This window comes from Dermacentor andersoni, chromosome 10, assembly GCF_023375885.2.
Source record: "Dermacentor andersoni chromosome 10, qqDerAnde1_hic_scaffold, whole genome shotgun sequence".
NCBI lineage: Eukaryota > Metazoa > Arthropoda > Arachnida > Ixodida > Ixodidae > Dermacentor > Dermacentor andersoni.
The window spans coordinates 19,745,978-19,767,657 of NC_092823.1; the positions used below are offsets into that span (position 1 = coordinate 19,745,978).

The 21,680-nt window shown below is 44.5% G+C and overlaps 1 protein-coding gene across 1 annotated transcript in view; it reads right to left on the minus strand.

Annotated features, from left to right (window-relative positions):
• Nucleotides 1–21,680, minus strand: part of LOC126519145 (uncharacterized) — a 47,764-nt gene that overhangs the window by 12,378 nt on the left and 13,706 nt on the right. The window contains exon 2 of the mRNA XM_055065212.2: nucleotides 10,705–10,848. Coding sequence (XP_054921187.2) covers nucleotides 10,705–10,848 — 144 coding nt within the window. The remainder of the gene's footprint in view (nucleotides 1–10,704; nucleotides 10,849–21,680) is intronic.

Here is a 21,680-nt window from a genome sequence, read left to right on the forward strand (position 1 = left end):
TTACCCCTTTCCCGCCCATTTCGCTCACCTCGCCGCTTATATAACACACACAGTTTCACACGTGTTTTTGGCCACACAAATGCATTTAACAAGTATGCTTTGCCTCTGGCAATAGCAGCTTGGAACAATCTTCCAAGCCACATTGTTGAAATTAATAATCTGGACACGTTCAGAGAAACATTAAAACAATTGATTCCGTTGTTATGCGCACACGTTTCATTTGTACCATGTGACTTGACTGTCATTCTCTATCATTGCAAGCAGTTTATAAATAGACATGCGTTTGCAGTTCTTTGCAGCAGTTCGATGAGCCATGCGCGTTTCTGATCTTCCAGAGTGTTGCTGTTCTTCGTTTGCTCGATGTTGTTCGGCGTCTTTCGATTCAATTTTCTGCTTTTCTTTTATTCTTTGATTTGTTGTTAGCTATGTTTTTTGCTCCTGTTTCCGCTATATGTTGTTTCTCTTACCCCCCTCACGCAATACTCCAGTTGGAGCCTGTGAGGCATGTGTATAAATAAATAAATAAATAAATAAATTGGCTAGTGGTTGCCGCCGCGATTGCTATTTCCAGCGTTTTCACAGACAGTTTCCGCTGTCATGTAGTGATATGTGTTCATGTTTACGCGCATGCGCGTCACATGGCGTACTATTTCATTTAGTTAAAACACGTTGACGGGCTAGTTGGTTCACGATAGATCCTCGATAGAATGTGTAAGCGCGACTGAACAAAGACGTACAAAAAAGCAGATAGAGAAAGACAGCGCTGTCTCCGTGTGTCTGTTTCTTTCTGCGTCCTCGTTTAGTCACGCATACAGATTCTATCATTGTTCATTTATTTAGTAAGTGAATGTTTACAAATTTACACGGCCAAGAAGGCTACTACTTTGCACAGCGACCTACTAATTTGCTATCGCAATCAGTGCTTCGCCTTCCGGTCGGAACTGCGAATTTTGATTTTTTCGTGGTCATTTGAAGTGCATATATTGTGAAACTAACCTGGTTTTATCTATCTGTTTTTTACATTATGCTATAAGCGGCTCCCATACATTTCATTAAGTGCTTCAACAGTACGACCTCCCAAATGGCAACGAAAGACGCGTGTTAAAATCATCCTATTCTCAAGTTTGTATTATCTGTCGCTATTTCATTTCATTGTTAGAAAGAAATACAGATTTTACATGTTAAAACCAACTACAATAGAAGATTACATTTAAAAAGTGAAATCTTTCCTACCAATATACTCAATACCGCTTAATGTGAAAGCCTCCCGATACCACGCGGTGCTTATTCGTCATCACAACCTCGAAAAATAAATTATGTGATCCACGGACAAGATTCGACATAAAGAAGAATAGGGAAGAGACAAGCTACTAATTACGCAAACTTAAGCTGTCCTAGACCTTTTCGTGAGCGCTACAAATGTTTCAATTCTTTTGTTGATTTTCTCAGCAAAATTTGATTGCTCATATAGCTAGTGTCGAGGACGGGCCCCAAAGTACTCATTCGCTGTAGCCAGCAATTGTTGATAATTAGAAAGTTAATTGCCGCAACTTTGTTAATTGCGCACGTAAGTGCGGAAATTGCTCTGTATCTATAAGCTGTCAATCCCTACACTCGAATAGTAAGGCTAACGCAACCGTGATTTGCATTTTCCTAATTTAAAAATAATACCGCACCCTGAAAAGACACCCTCTGTATCGCGAATTCCGAACACCTAAACAGCTGCGCTCAAAATTCGTATTAGGGAGAATCGCGATTGTCGGTGAAATTTTCCTCGCCTACTCTCGCCCAAGTCCGACCACCGTCGCACCAACCACCGACCTACGACGAAAACAGCCGGAAGAGCCAATGGAATGTATTCGCCTAAAAATATCGTTCCATTATCCTCCAGACAAATCGGTCATAACACGAAAGAGAGACGTGTATTCTGTGAAACTTGGGCAGTTTTGTTGCCAATTCGCAAATTATCATCAGCAGCAGCAGCAGCCTGCTTACGCCCACTGCAGGGCAAAGGCCTCTCCCACACTTCTCCACCTACCCCGGTCATGTGCTAATTGTGGCCATGTTGTCCTTGCAAACTTAATCTCATCCGCCCACCTAGCTTTCTGCCGCCCCCTGCTACGCTTCCCTTCCCTTGGAATCCAGTCCGTAACTCTTAATGACCATCGGTTAACTCATCATTCTTCTTTCCATAGCTCGTTGCGTCGTCCTCAATTTAAGCAGAACCCTTTTCGTAAGCCTCCAGGTTTCTGCTCCGTACGTGAGTACTGGTAACACACAGCTGTTATACACTTTTCTCTTGAGGGAGAATGGCAACCTGCTATTCATGATCTGAGAATGCCTGCCAAACGCACCCAGCCCGTTCTTCTTCTTCTGATTATTTCAGTCTCATGATCCGGATCCGCGGTCACTACCTGCCCTAAGTAGATGTATTCCTTACCACTTCCAGTGCCTCGCTAACTATCGTAAACTGCTGTTCTCTTCCGAGACTGTTAAACATTACTTTAGTTTTCTGCAGATTAATTTTTAGACCGACCCTTCTGCTTCGCCTGTCCAGGTCAGTGAGCATCCATTGCAATTGGTCCCCTGAGTTACTAAACAAGGCAATATCATCAGCTAATCGCAAGTTACTAAGGTACTCTCGATTAACTATTATCGCGAATTCTTCCCATTTCAGGTCTCTGAATACCTCCTGTAAACACTCTGTGAATAGCATTGGAGAGATCGTATCTCCCTGCCTGATGCCTTTCTTTATTGGGATTTTGTTGCTTCCTTTATGGGGGACTACGGTGGCTGTGTAGCCGCTATAGACATTTTTGCGTATTTTTACATATGGCTCGTCTACACCCTGATTCCGTAATGCCTCCATGACTGCTGAGGTTTCGACTGAATCAAACGCTTTCTCGTAATCAATGAAAGCTGTATATAAGGGTTGGTTATATTCCGCACATTTCTCTATCACCTGATTGATAGTGTTTATATGCTCTATGGTTGAGTAGCCTTTACGGAATCCTGCCTGGTCCTTTGGTTGCCAGAGGTCCAAGTTGATCCTGATTCTATATGCGATTACCTTAGTAAATACTTTGTAGGCAACGGACAGTAAGCTGATCGGTCTATAATTTTTCAAGTCCTTGGCGTCCCCTTTCTTATGGATTAGGATTATGTTAGCGTTCTTCGAAGATTCCGGTACGCTCGAGGTCATGAGTCATTGCATATACAGGGTGGCCAGTTTTTCTAGAAGAATCTGCCCACCATCTTTCAACAAGTGTGCTGTTGTCTGATCCTCCCCAGCTGCTCTCACCCTTTGATAGCTCCCAATGCTTTCTTTACTTCTTCCGGCGTTACTTGTGGGATTTCAAATTCCTCTAGACTATACTCTCTTCCATTATCGTCGTGGGTGCCACTGGTACTGTATAAATCTCTATAGAACTCCTCAGCCACATGAACTATCTCATCCATATTAGTAATGATATTGCCGGCTTTATCTCTTAACGCATACATCTGATTCTTGCCTATTGCTAGTTTCTTCTTCACTGCTTTTAGGCTCCATGGGCGTACCCGAGGAGACAGTGAGTGTATATGTGGCGAAAGTACGTCCTTAAAGCTGTAGTTATAGCTATAGTCGTTATAGTACGTCGTTATGCGCGCGCCCGTACACATCATAAATGTGATCCGCCATGGCGACCGCGACCGCTGACGGTTGTCCGTGATCGCGAGCGCTGATGCTGTCCATCACGTGCGACAAGTTGCGTAGCAACAAATTATTCATAAAAGTGACAGCCTGTCAGATTTCTTTCTCACGGCGGCTGATGCTTCGAGTGGCCTATAGAGGGCCCCTCTTTCTTGAGTATCTAGACAAAATTGAGAAACAATTTACGATAACTCAAAGGGAAGCTCATTACTTTTCGAAGCGAGATCGGGATGCCTTAGAATACGCACCTATAAAGCGAGATATAAGAAGGAAGAAGAAGCATGTGTTTGCGGCGGTAAAGCTAGGGAAACTACGGAGCATGTTTTATTGGAATGTGAACCCAGCGGTCGATTTAGGCACCACTGGCCTCCTTGAAGCCCTTGCGTTCAGCGAGAGCAGTAGAAAAGTAAACATGTCCGCAATAGGGATTAGTAAGAGGCGATTGGGGGATTGGTGGAAGAAAAGTAGCGAAACGACAAAAAACGGAGACGTACAAACGCACAGTTCGCAATAGGGGATCAGAAAATTTGGTTGTGTGAGTTCATTGTGTTTTTTTATTGTTTAACCTAGGCAGGACATTAGGCAGTATAATAGCAAGAGCTTGGTGGCGCAACCCACCACCCCGTTCCAAAGGGGACGCTCATAACCTCCATCCATCCAGCCAGCCCATACTTCCTAGTCCTTTCCAGCGTTGCATCAAACGCTGCGCAGACGCTGCGCGAGAAAATACCACCTACGGAATAGGCCTACATTATAACGGAAGACGCTGTGACATTTCTTTCAGCCGGTGTAGAAAAAAAAACAGTTCACAATTCCATCGGCGTGATATTGTCGTGGTAGTCGTCTTGCTGTGTTCGCCACACATGTTCGTGGCGCACACACAACCACACGCCTTACAAATACAAGTTGGTAGACTTGGTAACTCCTGAGAGCACCCCAGATGGTGCTGTTTAGACAACAATCTTGAAAAATGTTTTGCATATCAGCTATTCCTACAGTGCGCGCAATCTGCATAACTGTTTTCAGTATGCCAGATGCTATTCTTAAAAACATGTAAGTTGTCATGTATTTCAGAAATTTGGAGGACGCTTAAGCTTCGCCTTTGAGTGGAACGCGATTGCATTTAAGGAACGTTGGCTGCTTTTCATGCTACCCGGCAATTGCAGCTTATGTAACCCTAATGTTTACCGGGAAACGCTGGCAGCGAACACTATGCATAACGGCGAGTTTTGTGGTAGGAATGCGGCCTCTAGCGTCGGCAGCGGATGCGCGGAGGCGAGCGCCATCTGGATGATGTTGCGAGGAATTGGGTGCGCCGCTTTATGAACGGTAGAAATGCAGAAAAATGGGTTTTGGTTTGAGTTTCAGCGTAACGGACTTAGGTTCTCTCGTATATGCAAATTTCAATGCGACGCTTTCGTGCCTGTAGGTTGCGTGTAAGTCGTGCTTTACAATTTTGCTCAAGCATTCTACTTTGAGAAATTCAATTAGTTCAGCAGCGTCCTTGCGCTACACGAAGCGTGGTTGGGAATGATTCTTTGCTCGCAAGACGGTGAAAGCTCGACGCGGGATGCCGAGTCTTGTGCGACATGAGGCCCTTAGCGTAATCGCATTAATAAAGTTTTGCAGCGAAGTTGTATATGACTAGTTTCCAGCGGATCGGTGTCCGACGACCGTACACCACGGACCGATCCCGAAGACAGTGCAATACAGGGCCGACCTGCTGCGGAAGTGAACCAGGCTTGAAGGGCTCAGCCAACATGCAACATTAAGGTTAATGTCTTGGGTCCAAATACACCCCGTATCTGATAGTGAGCTGATAAGATCAGATGCTACAATTTCACCCGCGTCGGCCGTGTCTACGTTCGCACCGCCCTCCTTTTGTCGGCGTTCCAAGCGCTTTCCTTTCCTTCCGTCCTTCCCGTGTAGCGGTACCATCGAAATGTCACGCCTGTCTATTTTCCTCCGGCTCCTCGGTGCGGCGGTCCCATCGCCCACGCGAATGCTTATAAAAATCGCGCTAAATCAGTACGTACTTTTTTTTTTTTAATTCGAAAGCATGCCCTTAGGCATAATCAGTACGTACTTATTTTGAAAATTCTGTGTCATCGCTGTGTCGTACGCTAAAGAGCTTCGCTGGCCATCCACGTTCACAGACTGGAATGGCTCGTAATTTTCGGCCTTTGCTTGGTGTCGAAAAAGATAGCCATTGTTGACCTTTGTATCTGTCTGGGCGTATTCGATGCGAAAGCGTCATCCGGCTCATGGAGCAAAAAATCCGGCGTCGGGCATTTGTAGGAGCCTAAATTCCTGTTGGCTGTGACGCCACGGCAAGAGCGCGCCTCTCAATGCAACAGAGCGGGCGCAAAGTAAAGCCCCTCAAACTTCGTAAAATAGCGACACGCTTCGAAGAATGCTACCTCCTTCCGTCGTGCCCTGGCCGACGCCGCGTCGCTATTGGGCTAATGGCATCACGTGAGCCACGGCGCCTGCCTAATTTGTTTACAGTCACGCTCCACCGCCATTTTCGCTTGAGCAGCGTCTACCGACAGTCGAGGTGAACATAGTAGCGGCCTTACTCTTCCACGTTCTTTTGGTTTGCGAACGCATTGAACTAAGTTTTTCGGCAAGCATTTTTCATCACCGTGACGTGCTGTGCCTTCGGATGCCAAAAAATAGTTTCAGCAAAGGCAAGGAGCTCTTTTCGATACCGTCCAGTAAGCGCGACGGGTTAAGAAGAAAGACATGGATTTGTCGAATTCGGAGGGAGAACGTCGGACCGACATCCTCCCTAGGACTATGCGAGGTGACTTGAGAGTCTCTTATAGTCTGTGCCGAGGCTTGCATAATTCGCTGCTGATCATAACGCAGCAGCTATGACACAGTTCATGGAGCATATTGGCGTTTATCTGCACGTTTTAACACAATTCCTACGTGACGCGCGCGTTGTTTGTATAAACACAACGTGGTCTTATTTCGTGCGCTTAATCGTTTAGTACGCCAAAAGGCTTGAATTTGTGGGCACGTCAGACTGCGTGAGAAAACGTGACTACGAAACTTTTTTAAGATTCAGCACAGGAATTTTGGCGAAATTTGATGCTCAAGCGCGGAAACTCATCTTAGGAAATAAACTGCCTACCTTTTATGCCTACTTACTAGCCTTCTTTAAAGCGAATAGCCTTGTTTGCTTCTGTTATTCGTGTTCGACATTGGCAGTGGCCCGTTGGATTTGAGTTACAAAGGCGCATCGATGAAAAACGTGCGTGCTCTCCCGAAACCGAGGCACGACGTGCGTTCGCATCATAGGTCTTTGAGACATACGTGTTAATCCGCGCGACCTTTCAATTGGGTGAAGGCTAAGATGCGGCGGGGGGAACACTTCCCCCAAAAAATGTGTGGTCGCCACTCGTTCGCTGGCTGGTTTAATCTTGGTTCGCTTGCTCGCTCGTTCAACTATTAGAGCGGTTACTATGTCTCTGAGACGTACTTGCTGTAGGGCACTTAGGCTGGTGTACTTAATTACGTAGTGAGAGAACAAATACTGCCTAACTATCAATGACTGCACCATTTCATTTACCGCAACTACGGCTGCGTCATAGCTCGGCCATGCTTCGCGCGGTCATCACTTCACTAGAGTCATATCTCGTAAATCTTATGCCGGAGCGAGCGCAACGGTGCTCAGTGCATGCACCTCAGTGCAACTCGGCTCGCGACAAGGACGTCACATCGTGAACGGATGTGCTAACGCACGATGGAATGTTATTCGTCATGAGGGACTTACATGAAAAAAAAATAAGTTACTCAGCGTAAGCTCACTACGCTCTTGTTTGAGAATGAGTGAAGCGCTGATACCGCGTTCCGGCTACGCGAACGAATGCCAAAAACTGCAGAAATTATGAGAATTGCCTGCTAATGCGTAAGCATTGTTTGTCTCGGCAACGACTTCGTTTTTTGCGTAGTCCTGATTAATTGAATTTTCCATGCTTACGCGCGCCTATCCATGGCCTCTCCGGTGGCAGAGAATACCGAGGCTTTAGTAGACGATTATCAGACTATGCCGTCGCTTCTGGCGTCTTCGGTGCGATCGTGCCAATCGAGCTGGAACGCCGGGCACGAGCATGCCTTGACGGAGCTGAGCGCTCGAAAGAATCTCCGAAATTTGCGCAACAGCTTTTCGGAAGCTATGTCTTTCTTAAAGGAAGCTTGCAAAGGCAACGGTGAATGGTAAACTTCAAGCATACAATGCCATTATCCGACCTAAATTGGAGTATGCATCCGTTGTATGGGATCCCCACAAAAAGAAAAGAAAGAAAGATATACAGTGCTTAGAACGCCTGCAAAGGAAAGCAACCAGATTTATATTTAATAAATATAAAAGGATGGATTCTCCAACTGAGCTTATGAGTGCGCATAGCATTCCCACACTAGCTGCACGCAGAAAAATCAGTCGACTAAAATTCGTGCGTGATATTTTGTCTGGAAAAATAAGTATATCTGTAACCTCATATTTAAAGCCCATCGCAAGACGACCAACACATAACACTCACAAACACTCCCTACAACCAATTTTCGCCGAAACAGAGGCTTTTAAACTGAGTTTTCGCACAGTTTCGGATCGGAACAGTCTACCTGAGTTTGTTTGTGAGGCTGAAAACTTTGACGAAGCCCTTGAACTACACTTGTGTTAAATATCAACCTCGCCAAACTGTTATTATTTCTAGTGCAAGTACTCTTGTAAATTTTTTATGTTCTGTTCTTCTTTTTATGTGTGTGTGTGATAAATATCGTCATAGAGAAACCGATGTATTATATTGTCGTGCGAATGTTGTCGGAAATTATTTCTGTGCTGTTCTTTTCCCATTTCATCGTAATTCCACTCCTGCTAGGGCCACGTGGGCCTGCAGTATTGTGAAATAAACAAATATATAAGAACGCGAGCACCTGCTGTGGCAGTAGCGCATGAGTCGTTGCGTGAGGAGAGGGTGCATCGTCGCCATGCCATGTCACCCCCGCTGTCACCCTCGCAAGCCTGTGTTATGCGGCCTTTCCATGACCCCGCAAGCTCACACCTGAGTTCTGACTGCGATTCCGTAAGACACAATGAAAGCGCGCCAAGCGTCTGAACGCACTCGCTTGCCTGGAAGATTTTCATAGCTCGAACGACGCTCCGCACCGTTCAATTGGACGGTGCGGAGCCCAAACTTCAAGTTGGCCCATACTTCAAGTAGGCTCACCCGCCAATTTCGGTTGGGCCACCGCCACCTCCAAATCTCAATTTCAACCACCATTAACTTTACGTTGGCCCACTCAAAATTTATTTTCGCCAACGCTCAAATTTGAACTTGGCTAATGCCCAAATTTAAGTTGGCCCGCCCCTAAACTTTAGGTTGGCCCACCACCAAATTTCAGGTTGGCCTACACCCAAATTTTAGTTGGCCCACCACCAATTTTAATTTCGCCCATGTATAAATTTCAAGTTGGCCTTCCCCCTAAATTTAAATTGGTCCACCCCATATTTCAAGTTGGCCCACCTCGAAATTCGAAGTTGACCCAACCTCAAATTTAGAGCTGACCCACCCCCAAGGTTCAGTACGCCCACCCCTACTATCCCTGAATCTCGATCCCTATGTATCTCTATGGGTGTTCCCTTTTCATATTTGTTGCTTTCAATTGTACCTTATTGCTTAAAAACTACCAATCATTTACATTTAAACTATCATAACGATTAAATGTTCCAGCTTTGCATATAATGCATTTTTGTGCAGATACAAGGCATTGACACTTTTCGCGTGACGCTAGGAAGCTCGACAAAGAATGCTTGTGCATTAACAACTGATTGTATTTTCTATATACGCAGAATCCTAACTCGATGATCGGCCGCGCGTATTTCTGTTGACTTTAAGGCACGAAAAACATAATAGCTCCAGCTCCCACCTCGGAGCCTTTCCGCGTGCTTAGAAGATTGGCAAGCGCACACGTTGGCGGCACTGTAGCTTGCAAGACTCTATCGAACGTTCACATCGCTGGTGACCTTCGGCCAGCCTTTGTACGCGATAGCGGTTACGTGCCGCGTATTGTATGTATGGTAAGGAGGGCGCGGATTACTTTGTTTAATTACTGGTGGTTTTCTGGAGGCAAGAATGCTGGCATTCTATCGTTAACGATGTTATTTACACTCATTCGCAACTTGATCTTGCGACACGCGCTTGACAAATGTTACGTGCGTAATTGTAGCACACGCGATGCATTCGGAGTAGTCATGGTACGGTGTTAGCACTCCTTTAGGTAAGTTAAAGAGAAGTTATAAAAACAGGCAAAATAAAAGGCTGCCGTCACTGAATTTGTGTAAGCCTCCCTGTAGGAACTGTATGCTCTACGCGAAGTTACTTGGAGCTAGAAAGCCAACGTGAACGCTTAAAGCGCTACGCCTTGACCCTCGTTTTCACTCTCGGAAGCCTCTGTTATCGGTGCGTTCCATGGCCGCACAAGCTCGTGCCAGCAATTTGGCTTTGATTTGGCTCTTGCCAAATCAATGGCCAAATCAACACGCGCCAAGCGCCTAACCGCGCTCGCTTGACCGCGAGGAGTTCGTGGCTCGAATGACCGTTCAGCGGCGTTCATTTGGGCATTATTGTTTTCGCATTCCCAACGGGTAACTGCTTAGGTGTCGTCGTATTTTTGTCGCTTGGATTTATCACTGTCATGTTATGATAAAACGAGTATCATCATTTAATAATGTTCGTCACTTGAGAGTATATGCTTCAGTGCACACAGTGATTAAGTCCTAAATTTTGAAGACCAATCGATTCCTCTGGGTGATGACAGCTTTTACCCTTTTGCGACCTTTACAAGTGTGTTTATGCCTCGAGTTTTGCCCGTAGAAAATTATTCGCTACTTCTAGATGTCTTCGGATGCATTATTCGGCCTATTATTCGCACTCGAATTTGGTAACTGAGAATGCCTGAGTGCCTACTATTTTTTCTATTGACATCAGGCCTCGCCTAACACGTACCGTATAGTCCTCCAACTGCAACTGTCATCCAGGTGATATTTGGACAAAAGGCACCTGCTATGGCTCCACCTCCACACGCAGCGACGGAAAGTACCGTGATAGAGAAGACGGAAAGCTTGTTCTGCAGCAGTGTTATTGCAAACCCTGCAACACAAGTAAGAAAAATAACCGTGCAGGTAAGTCATTAAAAGCGAAAAAGAAGATTACAGGCAGCACAGAGACGCAAGCGTAATGTGTACTATCCTTAAGGAGTTCACAACACATGGCCTCTGGTTAGTGTAATTTCTATTACCTGAAATGATGCCATATTGGCAGGCGATTTGAACTCCCATCATCTCACATGGGGCTAAAAACAGATCAGTGCAGTACTTGACTGTGGCACTGGTCTAAGGACAATAATCTCGTATGTGGAAATTCAGGTCATCCTACTTTTGTTAGAGGTTTACCTACTTGTGTTCTAGATTTAACTTTCTCAGGTTCAGGTCCTTGCGTATCCACCTGGTCGACTGTTTACTGTGCCCCAAATAGTGACCAGATTCCAGCGATTTTTGAGATTATATGCCCGGTAGCATTCTTAGTGTCTCGTGCGCGAACATACATAAATTACAGTAAATTACAATGTAACCATTGGCTGCCCTATCTGAAGTGAATTCTAAACAAAATACATTAAGCGTTTGTTCAGCCTTAGAAGACACCCGAAGAAAAGCTGAATTTGAGGTTGACTCAGGTAAAAATAAATCTTCCTCGCGCTGGTGAAATGAGGACTGCTCGCGGGACTACAGAAGAAAAGCCACCTGGAAAAAAATTGTTACATAGCCAATGCCCGAAAAATTGGTCAGAATCTAAATTTGATGCGCCTACACCTAAACCTACTGTATCAAAAGCCAAAATGCATACGACATAAAGAATTTTGATTTTCTTGCCAAACCCAATAGCAAACGAGCGCTATTCGGCTTTCTTACATGCAAGAAAACAATTCCTTTGGCGGTAAACGTCGAATGTAGAGTTTCATCACCGCATGACATGATAGAATCATTGGGAGTTCTGGCTAAAGGACTGGAGCATCGATATTCTTCTAATGTTCGTCCCCCTACTGTTATTTCCCATATTGATGAGCATTTTACGGAGATAACTGTGGATGAATTGTCACGTCCTAAAGAAAATTCCCACTGCGGCTCCAGGCCCTGATGGAGTCAGCTCGGCCTTTTTACAAATTTTATATCAAGAGTCGATTGACGATCTACCAAACATCATAAATTATTCACCCAGAGGAGCTTGGATTCCAACAGAATGGAAGGTTGCAAAGACTATACCATTAACTGAAAAACCGGGAGAGGGTTAAACCCCACACAACATTAGACCAATCGCCCTTACATCAAATTCTGTATGGTTGATTAAGAGCCTTATATGTTGGCGTTATGAGTATTAATAATCCATGAAAGGTTCTTAGTCCATGTCAAATTGGATCCACGCGGGTGCACCATATGGCAGGTGCATATTGACCTGGAAAGCCGTATGCAACTTGCACGGCGCCAAGGTCAGTATGTGGCATTGGTTACTCTTCATATCACCAATGCGTACTATAGCGTCGAACACGAAATATTGCGAAGGCGGCTGCGAGAACTTGAGTTCCCCAAAGATTTGTAAGCATGGATTACGCAGTTATTAAGTGGCAGAGAATTGTATTGCTTCCAGACGGCTCTTCATCGCGTACATACAGGCAGGCAGAATGAGTTTCACAGGGCTCAGTCCTATCTCGGTTTTATTCAATATTTTACTGAACATTGTTCCGTCCCAAGAGGACGTACCAAACACTTTGGTGTATTAGGTGTATTAGGTGTAACACCAAACACTTAGGTGCATTCGAACAATATTACACTCTTCTCTTCGGCAAATGATATTCAAACACTTTACGAAAACCTCCAACGCGCTTTATCTGTTCTTGAAGCCTGGCTAAATTCCGCTCGTATGGCGCTAAACGTGAGTAAGTGCTCATTGCTTGTATTACCTCTGTGCATATATCTCTGTCGTAACAGTTCGATTTCATTCCACAAGTAGAGGCCGTTAGGTATCTTGGTGTTATATACGACAGCTCGCTTTCATAGCGTGGCGCACGTAGATTATATTGCAGCTAAGGGCGTTCGAGCGGTGGATTTGTTACGTAGACTGAGCAGCACTCAATCAGGGATGCACAGGGCCACCTTGTTATCAATCTGCCGTATTTATGAAGGCCCTAGCTGTCCGGAAATTCGGCTTTGTACTACACGCTGTGGTGCCTGCATCTAAGCTTCACTCCCTTGTTCTTCTAGAAAAGCAGGCAATATAGCTATGTTTAGGCCTGCCTAAATTTGCAGCAACTACTATTTTGTGTCCAGAAGCAAGAGTTCCTTCTCTTGTAACTCGGTTTCGTGTGCTCGCGGCACAAACATTTTTAAGGGCGTACAAATCGCCAATAAGACCTTGTCAAACAGTGTTCATTTCTAAGCTTAGTATGTTTTTCGATGCATATTGGTCTCAATTCCACACTCCTCAAGTTAATTTTGTACAAACTCTTTTCGATCTGTTGAACCTTAGGATCAGAGTGGTAAAGCTTATTTCTGGCGGGAAAAATTCGCTTAACGTAAATTTCGTGATATTTTTTCCACGCAACGCAGAGCACCTAACTTACCGAATGTTAACTGCTATTTTACAGGATTCTTTAACAACATCACAAACAACTGTAGTCATAGCGACTGACGCCACGCAGATCCAAGAAAATTGTGGTATTGGTATATTTCGCCCTATTCTCGATTGGTCGTTTTCCCTGCTGCTTCCAAATTTGGTTCCGATATTTCATGCAGAATGTTTAGCATTAGTACTCGCCCTTCCTAAATGAAGGCCAACAATAGATTATGTAGTCGTTGTTCCTGATTTTTTGTTCTTGTCTACTGCACTCACAGCACCTAATGAATATCGGCCTCTTCGAGTATATAAATCCTTAGTGCCTCAACCATCTATCTAGTCTGGGTACCTAGGCATAGAAGCCTGGTTCTAAATGAAACGGTTTATTCATTGGAGACAGCGTTGCTAGGTGGCCCAGCTATTCAAATTCTCCCTACATGAGCCTTGACTATAGCTGCAAGATTTCGGACTTAAATGATGCAAGAATTCTTTGTGCCATATGAACAGGTCGCCATCGCACTCGCGCTCACAGACCCGACCACTACCCACGTCTACAGCGATTCACGCTCGGCCGTCAAAGCCTTTCAGAAAGGAGCAGTTGCAAGCCAAGCACTACAAATAATCGATAGATACGCACCGCTGCAGCATCACTCCATCTGCTGGTTCCCGGCACACCTCGGAGAGATCGAGGACGCCCCTCGCAATCTCAACGAGATGGCTCACAGGAGCGCGGGAGACCTAACCCTCCGCGACGCCGCCTATTCTAGTCGTGACCATCCCAGCGATAATCGGGACCCTCCCTCCACATACAACGAGATCAAAAAGCTCTACTATCTAGACCGCAGAATATACAGCACACCTCACAATAAGCTTACCAGGCCTCAAGCCCTCACGTTCAGGATGCTTCAAACAAACACGTACCCCACGCAGAACAGACTACATCACTACATGCCTGACCTATACAAAACATCATATTGCCTTTATTGCCATAGCACACTAGACGTACATCACTTGCTCTGGCCGTGTGGTTCGGACCCACGCAAACAAGGATCAAGACTCCGCTAAGGTACAAGAAGCATTACGCAGCACGGACCAGGCGAAGCAGCTCTGGGCTGTCCAGAGAGCCCACGATGCGGCCAGGGAGTTACAACTCCCGGTCCCAACGTGGGAGTAGCCCCCTCTATGGGACCTTGAGCCCCGTAGCTCGCAGGACCTTTCATTAAAGTTATTCCATCCATCCATCTATAACAACTTCATCGGATTCTAAACACGTATTGTACATCTAGAAAAGCACTCTTTCACAACCTAGAAAAATTGAAGTAACTATTAGTAGGCGTCGCTGTCGCATACCTTATTTAATTTTTTTATTTATACAGGGCTGGTCAGGCACCCTCACCGATTTTTCATCTGTGTAGGGAAGATTAAAACATAGCAATCTTTTTTTTTATTTCTTGTTGACGATTAATTAGCTTAAGAAAACGAACCCCAGAAACGCCACTCCACCTTCTTGGATTGGATTTATCTGTTCCAAATCTGCTTTCTTTGGGTGCCTCTACACTTGGGCATAGCGACGGAAAGATTACCGCTGCCATCCAAGATTTTATTTATTTATTTATTTATTTACACATACTGCAGACCACATAACGTGGTCCAAGCAGGACGGGCATTTTTAACAAATCACATAGTATAAATCACAGTATATCACAGTATATGGGTGCACATACATTATGTTTTACATCCAGATACAAATAAATAAAAATGAACACAATGGCTAAATGTATACAATGCTATACGATGGCAAGACGATCGCGCTCTGGTAGAGAATTCCATTGAGACACTGTGTGCGGGAAAAAGGAAAATTTATAAGCATCTGTTTTTGCGAAATATGGCGTTAAAGATCTTGGTTGTTGATGTCGTGTAGGTCTTGTGGATAGGGGGGATAAATACAAGGAAGGATCAATAGCGAATTGCTGGTTAAGTAGAGAATTCAGGAAGCCCAAGCGAAATTGCCTTCTTCTGTACTGAAGGGGGGGTATGTTATTGGCTGTCATTAGTTCCGACGGAGAGTCCACACGACGAAATTTAGAAAAGATAAATCGAACAGCCTTTCTTTGAATTCTTTCGAGTTTATCAATGTTATGTTTTGTGTAGGGGTCCCATACTATGCTTGCATATTCTAGCTTTGGTCTGATGTATGATTGATAGCATAGAAGTTTTACATTTGGTGGTGAATTACGAAGCTTGTGTCTTAGGAAACACAACTTTCTGAAAGCAGAGGAACAAATGTTATCAACGTGTGAATTCCAGGAGAGGTTAGCCGTGAACGTTACACCTAAATATGTGTAGTTATCGACATGATTAACTGTAGATGAACCTATGGAGTAAGCATACTGAAATGGGGATTTTCTTTTAGTTATAGAAATGGAAACTGTTTTTTGTGCATTTATGACCATGCCCCACTGGTTGCACCATTGGTATACGTAATCTAGATTTTTGTTTAGTTCTTTTTGATCATGTATGCTGCAAACTTCACGGAATAATATACAGTCATCTGCGAACAATCGAATTTGAACCGTTGGATCAATTATATCTACGATATCATTTATATAGCACAAAAATAGCAACGGCCCTAGCACACTGCCTTGGGGCACACCCGACGTGACTGGTAGAAGGCGCGAATTTTGATCCTCGACTGTGACAAACTGCACCCGATTTCTCAAATATTCAGCCACCCAAGCGACCAACACCTTCGGAAGACCAATGTTGTTTAGTTTATAGATTAGTTTGTCATGAGGAACTTTATCAAATGCCTTACAGAAATCTAAAAAAATTGTGTCTATCTGAATATTATTATCAAGACCTTTGGCAAACTCATGCGTAACAGTGACGAGTTGCGTCACTGTCGAATACTTCTTTCTAAAACCGTGCTGAAAACTTGTTAATATGGAGTGTTTGTCAAGAAATTCTGTAATTTGAGTGGCTATAATATGTTCTATAAGTTTACAACATGAGGAAGTTAAAGATATCGGTCTGTAGTTAGATAGTAATAATCTGTCGCCTTTTTTGAAGATAGGGATTACTCGGGCCGTCTTCCAGTCACGCGGCAAGGTTGCTGTTGACAAGGAACTATTAAAAATAATAAAAAGGAACTTGGCAACGCATTCGGCATATCGTCGAAGAAACACATTTGGAAGATCGTCAGGACCGCAACATTTTTTCGTGTTTAAGTTTAAAAGCATAGAAACCAAACCAGGATACGAAATAAAATTGACTTCGTATGGTTGAAAGGACATCGTGGTAAGCGTACATGGTCCGGATACTGAAAACACGCTATGAAAATAGGCATTAAAATGATTTGCTATATCTTCATAATTTGTGACTATGCTACCGTCAACTGATATCTTTGAAACTGCTTTCTTGGTTTCACTGAGATAATTCCAGAATTTGGAAGGATCATTCTTTATAAAATTGGGCATTACAGTTTTAAAGTAGTAATCCTTTGCGTGATGCATCGCTTGTGCAAGGATTCTTTGGTGATCGCCGATAATACTGCAGTGCGCATGCTGCTTTTTTAGCCGTTTAACTTTTCTCTTCAATTTAATGATTTCACGAGTCATCCAGGGTGTACGCCTATGTGTTTGTTTGCGTTTGCTGGGTATAAAGTTGCTCATACAATAATGACACGTCTCAACAAATTTGTCCCAAAGAGCGCCCGTGTCCGGGGCGCCCTCATCAAAGTCAGCAAGTACGGTTTCCATGTATTCAAGCACACGAGCATCGTCAGCTCGGGAATAGTCCTTAAAATACCGAATGGGAGATTTTTGGTAGCTACTGCATTTAAGAAAAGGAATTGACACGCTTACAAGTTCATGATCGGACAGCCCTTGTTCCACTAGAATGGTATGTTCTGAAAAAGCCCTATTTACAAAAACCAAATCTAGAACCGAGCTTGCATGTCCTTGTACGCGTGTGGGTTGTTTGATTATTTGAGTTAGGTCGTGAGCGAGCATGATATCAAACATGATGTTAGCGTTTTTACTGGCCTGGGAACAGGACAGTCCCTCCCAGTCCACACTTGGCAAGTTAAGGTCACCGACCACGAAAATTTTCTTATTATGATACTGTGACATATGTTCTTTGAGCACAGTTAAATACTCCGGGCACGCGTCCGGCGACCTGTAACATGCATATAAGATGAAGCTATGTCCCCAACAGGATAACTGTACGCACAAGCATTCAGGAATGCCAACATCAGTTGTAATCGTAGCTTCTACTACGGGTTTAACAAGGATAGCTACTCCCCCACCTCTAGTAGTTCTATCTTTTCGATATACGTTGTAACATGAGGGAAAGATTTCATCGTCACTAATTTCCTTTCTCAGCCACGTTTCTGTTATCACCGCGATGTGAGGATCATGCTGCATAAGTATGGTTTCTAACTTATCTATTTTATTAGTGACACTGCGCGCATTTATGTTAAGTAGCCTCAGTTCTTTCCGTTTGGTTACATCTCCGGCTTTTTTGGAGGACCTAGCGATTTTTACTTTGGATGTGCTTTCCAGACGAGGGATCTGGTCGCATTGCTCAGTTATGTCTGCGGCAATGGCGCTTGGCTTCGAGTATTTGGCCGTCGGGTTTCGCTTGCCGCCGTGCGTCGCTTTTTGCTTCCGTTTTTTTGAATAGGTACTTTATCATTTTTGTTTTCGTCCCAAACGTATGCCTTTTTATTGATATATAGCTTATCGTATACCAGCGAGGCTTTCTCGCCGTTCTCTCGATTCATTTTGCAGCTTTGCCATAGCTTTCTTCTGATTTCCCGTACTCTTACCGAAAAATCCTCGCCAATAGAGTAATTCGTGCCTTTCAGTTTGCTACCCTGCTTTAGAATTGTAATTTTGTCTCTTGAATCTAGGAGCTTGAGAATAACAGGCCTAACCTTGCCAGGGGATGGCCGTCCCAACCTATGAATACGTTCTATAGCCACTGGTTCTAGCTCAAGAATACCTTTTATTATCTCATTGTTCACAGCACCTTCTAGCGATTCGGTTTTTTCTTCTTCAGCTTCAGGTAGTCCGTAAACAATGATGTTAGACCTTCTGCTTCGGTTCTCCAGGTCATCAATTCTTGCTTCAAGGTAAGCAATTTGCTCCTGGCACGACGTAACCTTAATTTCTAGACTGGCCAAGGAATCTAATTTTTTGTCAATATCAGTAAGGCGTTTTTCTTTAATTTCCCTAATGTCGATTGCAATCTCACTAAGTTGTTTTGCTATTTGTGCGAGTTCAGGGCCGGGGTTAGTTTCGATGTCGCCACAAAGCAGTAGTAACCATCGAACACATGAAGCAGTATCGAACAAAGTGCAACATATTCCGGAGCCGAACAACCGTGGGCACGGCAACACCACCAAAAATGGATCGTCAGAACGAAAGCACTTTCCGTATCGTTTGCTTACCTGTACCAAATACAGGAAGGGATTAGATGCGACCCACATCGTGGTGATGCCGCCGTGCCCAGTGCCAGGCAAGTCCGCTGGAAAGCCTTTTATAGCGGAATCCGTCCATGTCGTCATCCACTCTCTGGTCACGTGGTAACGTTGTAACGTCTCCGTTGGGTGAGAGGGTAGCGTTGCCCATGACGGTGATTGTAGATTATCCGGTGCTTCGTGGTGATGGAAATTCCGCTCATGCGCCGCTACGACGTTCGCCGGTTCCAGCCTTTTAGGATCAATGAGATTTAAACTCCGAATACAAAATTTTTTACCCTGCTTTTCTTTCGCCAAAACTGACCTTGAATTGTTTTTACTTCATGACCATGGTATAATGTTCAATTTCATAAAACCATGCAGGCTCTACAATCTCTACCTTTCGATAATAGCTTACCCATTATATAATTTTGAATTATTTTAGAATTTAATATAACCTACCTGATTCTTGGCCAATCCCCCAGAGTGCGTATGTGCCAGCATATCACAATGATCTACGTCTACATCTACACCCACGAGCGGTAGTAAAAGAAAGAACGTTATAACACCTGTTTTATCAAATGCGTCATAAAATATCGTTAGGAGGCGTTTCTGCAGGAACTCGCCGACAATGCAGCAGTACTTTGCACTGTGAAGATGACGAGACACAAGCAACTTCTGTCACTGGAATTATACTTACGCAAAAGGACAAGACAGTGTGTTTTACAATATATAAAAGGAGGCTCTCAAAAGCGCCTGGTGGACGAACAGTTTCAGCAGCGTTTCCTTCTCTCTCGTCGCCTTTGCACTGCGAGGTACTGCTGTATCCTCGGAGAAAAAAAGAAACCTCGTAACAAGACACGCAAAAACCACGAAACCTTTACCAGCACATGAACATATACATCTGCATAAATTGACCAGGGGCCGTTTAGTTTGTACACGGCAACACGTCCTTGTAGAAAGAGAGAAATCAATTTTCTCCACTCATCACTTTTAGAAACTGTCGTTCTAAACGCATCTCTGTCTTATGCGTTTCGGTGTGAAACGTCTCCAAAATTGGTGAGAGGCAGTGACTTGCTAAAACCACATGTAAAGAAAATTTTTTCTAGTGTTATTAATTTTCTCTTTGCAAGAGCACGTGCCGTGTTCACAGATGGCGCTGTTGCCCCGCCATGCTTGTCGCAATGGGAGCTAAATTTAATCTAGCGCGCTGCTTCAGAGAGGCGTAAAGTTTGGCAGCACATTTGTTCATGCGGCAGGCCTGGTCGCGTTTCGTAGAGATCACTATGATATGGTAGTATATTTTCATCACACTGAAAGTGATGCTCAGCAGAAATTATAACCGTGCGTATGCGCAGTTTCGTGCAGAAATGTCACGCTTGCTCGGCTCTGTCCCTCCCCCACATTTAACCCGTACAGTCTAGAAATGGCGTGATGAGACTCGGACAGCAGCCAAGACGGATATTGAAGCCTCTTGACCACGTCGAAAGGGGTGAGTCTCAATAGGTAGTGCAAGCGGCGAGGCCCCAACAGCCTACGAGGGCGGCAGGCCTTAGGCGCGCACAGCAGTCCCGGGTATCACCAGTAGGGTGGGTAATTTCTCAACATAGCGCTCAAAGAACCTATACGAAATAAGAAGACGCACTACCAATAGGGAGTGAGCGGCGGTTGCTAAATTAGACCGTATAAGACCCCCACAAACCACAACATACCCAAGAAATGTAACCTATCTAATGCACAAGTAAATTCTAAGAGGTTGGGTTTGTACACAGCTTGTGTGCTGCGTTTATGCCGACAAGAGGGGTAACACTGCGATTTCAGGCGTCTCATGTCACGACATCTACGCCTGCAGAACTCACACATCTGCGCACTGCAGTTGAAGTTATTAAAATAGAGAATGCTATGTTAAAAACTGTGAACCTAGGACGGTGAAGGTAGCATGGGCCAGGCGGCCTGGAGCTGGACCACAACGGGTGGCACCAGGCAGAGAAGCGAGACGATTCACGTAACCAGTAACAAATAAGTTTTAATTGCATCGAGATGGAGCGGTCAGCTCTACAAGCTTCCTGGCGGATAGCGACACACCCTCCAACTTGTGCTCAAGTCTGCTGAAGGCTGAAGTCCATTGGCGGGGGCATCTCCTATTGACCTTTTTGCGGCAACCCCGTGGGCGCTGCCATATATGATAACGTGGTGACGCGTCCACTGCTTGCTGCAACTGCCTCCGTTGCCTTGGCGTTTACAATGGGTGTGAATGGCTCTGGTAGGGCTTAGCAAACTTCTGTTTGGGACATATCCTAGACGGTGATTGGATGGACGACCCGCAGCTTTGGCCGAAGCTTGAGAGAACATGCAAAAGTGCTTTCGAAGCTGAATAAGTGATGTCCACAGGGCGCAAGCAGCATATATGGTGCTTGTTATGAAAGCGAGGCTAAATATGTATCGCAAGATATCCAAACTTTCTCCTCATGAATTGAATCAGGATTAGTGTGCTTTGCTCTTCGTTTTTTATGGGGCAAATATTTTGAAGCAGCCGCTTGTAACATTTCTGACTCAGTAAATTTCCTTGGTGCGGATACTGTCTGAATATTTCTGCCAAATCTCTGCCGGGTGTGCTCAGTTCCGATATGCTTTTTCTTGCTGCGCGCAAGCCTTGCAGCGTAGCCGTTTTGTACATTGCGATACCTTTTAGCAAAGATCTATTATCGCTAGTAACTAGCTTATTCTTGTGAACCGTCACTAAACATTCCGTTTCTACCATTCCTACGCTATCGGTGTAGTCCGTCATTTATTGTGCGTATATGGTCAACATACATTCAAATGTGCGCCCATTCACTTATTGACACGTTGGCGA